General features: G+C 46.6%; 1 protein-coding gene across 4 annotated transcripts; it reads left to right on the top strand.

Moving 5' to 3' along the window:
* Positions 1-2,383: 2,383 nt before the first annotated feature.
* Ell3 (elongation factor for RNA polymerase II 3) lies at positions 2,384-6,077 on the top strand. 4 transcript variants are annotated; one of them, XM_028766803.1, is made up of 11 exons: positions 2,384-2,583; positions 2,809-2,844; positions 3,166-3,278; positions 3,383-3,569; positions 3,695-3,774; positions 3,879-3,954; positions 4,679-4,856; positions 4,932-4,974; positions 5,069-5,240; positions 5,416-5,460; positions 5,538-6,077. In XM_028766803.1, exons 1-11 carry the CDS (start codon positions 2,452-2,454, stop codon positions 5,646-5,648), a joined length of 1,173 nt encoding a protein of 390 aa, XP_028622636.1. In that variant the 5' UTR covers positions 2,384-2,451; the 3' UTR covers positions 5,649-6,077. The 4 variants fall into 4 exon arrangements, with proteins under 4 accessions (XP_028622636.1, XP_028622635.1, XP_028622637.1 ...); XM_028766802.1 differs by having other exon boundaries at positions 2,390-2,583; positions 3,695-3,765; positions 5,520-6,077; XM_028766804.1 differs by having other exon boundaries at positions 2,390-2,583; positions 3,903-3,954; positions 5,520-6,077.
* Positions 6,078-6,340: the final 263 nt, after the last annotated feature.

Below are 6,340 nucleotides of genomic sequence, written 5' to 3'. Positions count from 1 at the left end.
GACTCTGTGTCTGCTCCAGTCCAAGGGACCAGGCAGGGGCCGAAGGGCGTTAAATTTTCTTTATTTCTCATATATTTTTTTTTTTCGAGACAGGGTTTCTCTGTATAGCTCTGGCTGTCCTGAAACTCACTCTGTAGACCAGGCTGGCCTCGAACTCAGAAATCCGCCTGCCTCTGCCTCCCAAGTGCTGGGATTAAAGGTGTGTGCCACCACCACCCGGCTCTCATATTAATTTTTAGTGTTTCTTTCCCTTCTAGAACTTAAGCTTTTCCAAAGCAAGAATCTGTAATTTGATCTATCTCCGAGGTTCAGTAAGAGCCTGCTGCTCAAGAAAATTTTGTTGAATGAATGAATGAATGAATGAGTGAGTGCATGAAAATATGCATAATACCTATTGTGAAAGCTGAATAACAGGCAACCAGTGGCCACCCTACAAATGTTAGGCCCTGATCTCTGTCCTCCAAATATCTTCCTCAGTTACCTGCTATTCTATTCACTCTTGAATTATTTATTGGCTTAATTGTTTTTGAAATGAGGTTAGGTTATCACAGTGTTGCCCAGCCTATCTTGAACTACTGGACAAAAGCCATCCTACTAATATACACCACTGAGGCTTTCCCTGAATTCGCACGTGTGTGCGTGTGTGTGCGCGCACACACACGCCTGCATTCTGGAAAAGCAAACCAGGGGCTTCATGCATGCCAGGCAAGCGTACTGCCCACAAGCTTGATCCTCAGGCCCTGGTCTCTCCTCTGATTTTAAATTTAGAAAACCCTACAAAAGGTCCTAGCTATCATCTAAGAAAATAAAACCAGGGCACCAGTTTTATAAATTACAACCACTAAACCAGGTGTGGTGACCCAGCCTTTAATTCTAGCTTTTGGGAGGCAGAGACAGGCAGATCCTTGAGTTTGAGACCACCCTGTTCTACAGAGTGAGTTCCAGGGCAGCCAGGGCTACATAGAGAAACCCTAACTCTAAAATGAAGGAGAAGAAAGAGAAGAAAAGGAAGAAGAAAGAAAAATAGAGGGTTATAGCTACTTATAAAATTAATAAATTGTCCTCCACAGAAATAGAATGGTTCAATGGGTAGATAAATTTCTCTGTGGTTGCTGTTAGCAACTTGTTACAAAGATTTTAAAATCAACATTACTGCAAATATTTTCCTACATATAGTACATGTTATGAGTGTATTGTTCAATGGGTTTTGGCAAATTGTTTTGAGATGAACGGCATTAAAATCACTTGGAATTACACATACACACACAGACACACAGACAGACAGACAGACAGACAGACACACACACACACACACACACACATATATATATATAAACAGAGATCTCAGGAAAAAGGAAATAAGGGATTCTGAGAAACAATAAATACGAACAGAGACAGGAAACACTGGCCTGAGATTTGTCCTGCAGTCTCAAAGCAATAGGATCCATAGCCTTGTTCAGCAACTTCCAGGCATCTTTTAGTCAAGAGTAGAGGCTAACACGTGTAATCTCAGCACTTGGAAAAATGTTGGCAGGAGAAGTGCTAGTGAGTTCAGCAAGAGTGATCTACATAGTGAATGAAAACCTGTCTAAAAGAAACAACAAAAGAATCAAGGAGGAGGGGAGAGTACCTTCTGAAGGAGCCAGCTGTCGGTTTTGCCGCTTTCCCTTATGTTTATTAGGCCATGAAGTGACACGTGGGAGTGAATTGTGGCTTTCTGCCCTGTGATTTTTACTTATTTATTTTTTATTTTATTTTTCTTTTTGCCACGAACACCCCATTCCACCTATAGGCTTGGCTCCAGTCCCAGACAGCCAGGCTTCCACGTCTGCTGAGGCACCCACCCACCCGACCTTACAGCCTCACCAAGTCCCTTTTAGAATCTAGATTGGGATCCGCCTCAGCAGACGCAGCACCTCGGGTGGAAAAAGAAAAAGCACTGCACTGGTCCCTCTTGGGACTGACATCCTATGGTCCCCTAGGTACTTCAGGGCCTCGGAGGCATACATGACTCAATCTGCCTATCAACCAGTCTCGATCCCCTCCCCTGTGAGACTGAAACCCTCAAGTGGTTTCAGGTTCAGCTTTTACTTAGAGACTGTGATTTTGAATCCAGAGTAGAGAAACTGGAGAAACTGAGGCAGAACAAGGGATTCTGGGTGACGGGTCAGACCCTGGAAGCAGATCCTTTCTCCCTAGACCTGGATTAGCTCCTCGTAATGCCCAATACTGCCCAGGCCAAACCAAGAAGAAACCGCTTGGGTCCTGGCCAGCTGCTGAGGTGAGGGAGGTACCGCCCACCAGGCCAGGAAAGCTTTGGGGCGGTGCCGGGGGTGGGGTCATGGCGGAGGGCGGGGCAGACCCGGAGGGCGGGAGTGCCAGCCTAGGCTTGCAACGCAGAGGTGGCCCTCGCCTTTGGTCCCGGTTCTGCATGTGCGCGACTTTGGCACCATGGAGGGGACCCAGGAAGCTCTGAGTGGGAAAATGCGGCTTCTCTTCACCCCTGCTGCCCGGACCAGCCTCCTAATGTTAAGGCTCAACGAGGCGGCGCTGCGGGCACTGCAAGAGTGTCAGCAGCAACAGGTGCGGCTGGCCCCCGGCCCCTTCTTTCCTTCCCAACCAATCGGACCTTGACCTCCCTCCGTAGGCTATGCTGTAGAAGGGACTGGGGAGGTGCGGCTTTCTCAGATTCCAGTCCTCCCCCACCCCCCCTCCAAGTGAAGCCCACCAGGCAGGTGTCCCCAGTCTCCCCCATCCTGGGGACTTTGCTTCCTTTGTGTTCAGATGATGTTTGGGCTCTTCTTGCAGGTACGGCCAGTGATCGCTTTCCAAGGCCACCGAGGGGTAAGTGCCGGCCGGATGTATGAGGGAAGTTGGGGGTGAGGGAGCATACGCATGGGAAGGAAGGTGCTACCTGGGCCAGAGCTTGTCAGTGGTCACAATCTGAGCAAGTGATGAGAACTAAACCTTATGAGGATGTGGGGCTGTGGTCCCAGGAGACTGTGCAGTCTCAGCCTCTTGGGGGAACTCTGACCCAGCTGCACCTGGTGTGCTAACGAGCCCCTTGGGGATTTGTCTTCAGTCTTAGACTTGTTTGAGGGAGGAGTGGCATAGGCAGGAGGAAGAGGGGCTGGCATAACAGGACTTACCATCTCCTACCCCCAGTACCTAAGGCTCCCAGGCCCTGGATGGTCCTGCCTCTTCTCCTTCATAGTATCCCAGTGTGGCCAAGAGGGCACTAGTGGTGGCTTGGACCTTGTGTACCAACGCTTAGGCAGGTAAGGAAAACCAGACAACAGGTAAGAGTTTGGAGGAAATGGGAAGAAGTGTTCAGAAGATCTCCAGCTCATTTTTCTATTGTTTTTCCCACTTGTTTTTCAAGGTCCGGGCCTAACTGTCTCCACTGCCTGGGCTCACTTAGAGAGCGACTCACTATTTGGGCAGCCATGGATACTATCCCAGCTCCACTATTAGCTCAGGAACACCTTACTGAAGGTACCAGAGAGTCTGAGAGCTGGCAGGACACTGGAGATGAACCTGAAGGCTATCCCCAGTTGGCACTAGAAGAGGTGAGACCAGAAACTGCAGGTAGTCAGCATAAGGTGGGGTACCCAGGTCCAGGGAGCCAAGTTTTCCTACAACTTCCCCTGACAGGTATCTGACCCACTGGCATTCCTACAACTTCCCCTGACAGGTATCTGACCCACTGGCAGGCAATCATGAACAGTCACTCCCAGGATCCTCCAGTGAGCCCATGGCACAATGGGAAGTGAGGTACTGGGACAGGTTGGGTCTGCTCTCTACCCTTACATTTCTGTGATAAGATATATAGGCCCAGCTTTCACACTGGCCTCTCCCATTCCTTCCAAAAATCTTAGGAATCACACTTATCTTCCAAACAGAGAGCCTGATCAGTCACTGCCTTCCCCTGCTAGCCAGAAACGCCTGGACAAGGTAAGCAAGGACTTTAGTCTTTTTTTGAAGTCTGGTTCTCACTGTGTAATCCTGGCATTCCTGGAACTCCTTATGTAGAATAGGCTGGCCTCAAACTCAGAGATTCACCTGTCCCTGCTTTCTGAGTGCTGAGATGTCCAGAGAGGCAAGAGCTTTTCAAAGAGTAGTTTAAAAGGCAGGGTGAGTCTTGGATTGATACAGTATTGATACAGCATAAAATCTGGCACATGCCTATAATTTCAGAAGGTCTCCAGAGATAAGGCATACTCTGCTGCACAGTATAGTACGAGGCTAACCTGGACTACCCACCTAAGGACTGGTCTCAAACAAAACAAACAAAAAGGCTCATTTATCAAGTAAGTTCAAGCATAGGGTTTAGACTGAATCTGAATCCCCAGCACCTATGTAAGGGCTGGACAATGTTTCCTATGTCTCTAACTCCATTACTGGGAACAGAAACAAGTAGATCCTAGGACCTTGCTGGCTAGCCAGCCTAGGAAAAACAGCTTTAGGTTTAGTGAGAGAGGTTTACCTTAAGAGAGTAAGGCGTAGAGCAATGGAGGATACCCCATGTCTTCCACATGTGTGTACACCAGCACACACACAATAATACTTTTTTAAAATTAGGCTAAGTCTTAAACCTAGGAGCTGATGGGATAGCAGTTTTTGACCAAAGAACCTCCTAGCTTGCTGTTTGTTACACATATATTTTTTTTTCCAACAGAAACGTTCAGCACCTATAACTATTGAAGAACCAGAGGAAAAGAGGCTCAGAGCTCTGCCTCTAGCTTCAAGTCCACTACAAGGGCTATCAAATCAGGACTCAAAAGAAGAAGACTGGGGACAAGATGAAGATGGAGATGGAGATTCCAGGCTGGAACAGAGTCTCTCAGTTCCATCAGGTGAATTGACGAGAGGAGGGTAAATATTCGTGGAAAAAGGACCAAGAGTTACTTGTTTTCTTGCTTCCTTCCTAGCCTCTGAATCCCCAAGCCCTGAGGAGGTTCCAGATTATCTCCTGTAAGTTCCCCACACTTCTACTTCATAGTCTGTACATGTAAGCAGCCAAGTGCTTTTAGGGACAATGAAATTGAAGGTGTCACACCCCTGGCAGGCAATACAGAGCCATCCACAGCGTAGAGCAGCAACAGGCCTATGAGCAGGACTTTGAAACCGACTATGCTGAATACCGCATTCTGCATGCCCGAGTTGGGGCTGCAAGCCAGAGGTTCACAGAGCTGGGGGCAGAGATCAAGAGACTTCAGCGAGGAACTCCAGAACATAAGGTACTGGGAGGATTGGCCATCATCATCCTGCTAATTACCCCTAAACATGTATGTTTAGTGACTAAGCAAAGAACAAGGAAATCTGTTGTAGAGTGAAACCAGAAGTGACTTTCATTCCTTTCTTTATCCTCGTTTCCCTTACCCCCAGTTTTGAATCAGCGTTATTGTGTTTCAGGTGCTAGAAGACAAGATAGTCCAGGAGTATAAAAAGTTCAGAAAGGTAAGACAGGCTGTGAACACAGAAGTAGTATGGTAGAAGTCATTTTACTTTTTGACAAGGGTGCCTTTTCTCTGCAGCGGTATCCAAGTTACAGGGAAGAGAAGCATCGCTGTGAGTACCTGCATCACAAATTGTCCCACATTAAAGGTCTCATCCTGGAATTTGAGGAAAAGAACAGGGGCAGTTGAAACTGCCCTGAGGGCTCGAACCTTCCCCAGTGATGAACAAAACAGCTGAAAGATGGAGCCAATCTACTTTTCTGATTTTGTCCCTTACATCCACAGTGGCAAGTAGAGAGCCATTCTAGGTTCTTGCAGTTTGATTTTTGATGTTGCCATAATTTTTTTTAGGCTGTGGGCATGGTATCATCTCAGCTGTGCCCAGAAGACTAGGAAAGTAAGAGGTGCTTGGCTTCTTCAACTTTACTTTAGCTAAGTCATTTTCAGATCCTGTAAAGTGACATTTCTAGGTTAACCTGGAGAATATTAGACAAATAAGCAAGTTTAGTGGAGTTGCCTTGCAGGAATAAAATGAGAACTTCGCTTGATGGAACTCATTGGACTTATTGTGTACCTAGATGTAACATGGCTGAAAAATTAAAACTGATTCCTTCTGTGTCTTTTGTGTGATCATCCTTAATCATCCAAGGCAGTGCTGTCTATGAACTAGTCATGTTTACTGTGCTCACACAGGCTATACTTGTGCACTACCAATAAGCAACACTACTTCCCCCAGCCACAGCATGTTTCTAAAGTATTGAGTATGATCCAGATCTCTATTTTGTTATCAGGTTTTTTTTTTTACCAAAAACATACTAAAAAAAAGGATTATAGTAAGATGTTTCACTTTGTGTGTTTAGAGACACCTAGAATTAGTTATT

Source organism: Grammomys surdaster, unplaced genomic scaffold (assembly GCF_004785775.1).
Source record: "Grammomys surdaster isolate TR1022 unplaced genomic scaffold, NIH_TR_1.0 170, whole genome shotgun sequence".
Lineage (NCBI taxonomy): Eukaryota > Metazoa > Chordata > Mammalia > Rodentia > Muridae > Grammomys > Grammomys surdaster.
Note: the sequence above shows the minus strand (reverse complement) of the source record. Positions and strands in the feature narration are given on the sequence as shown.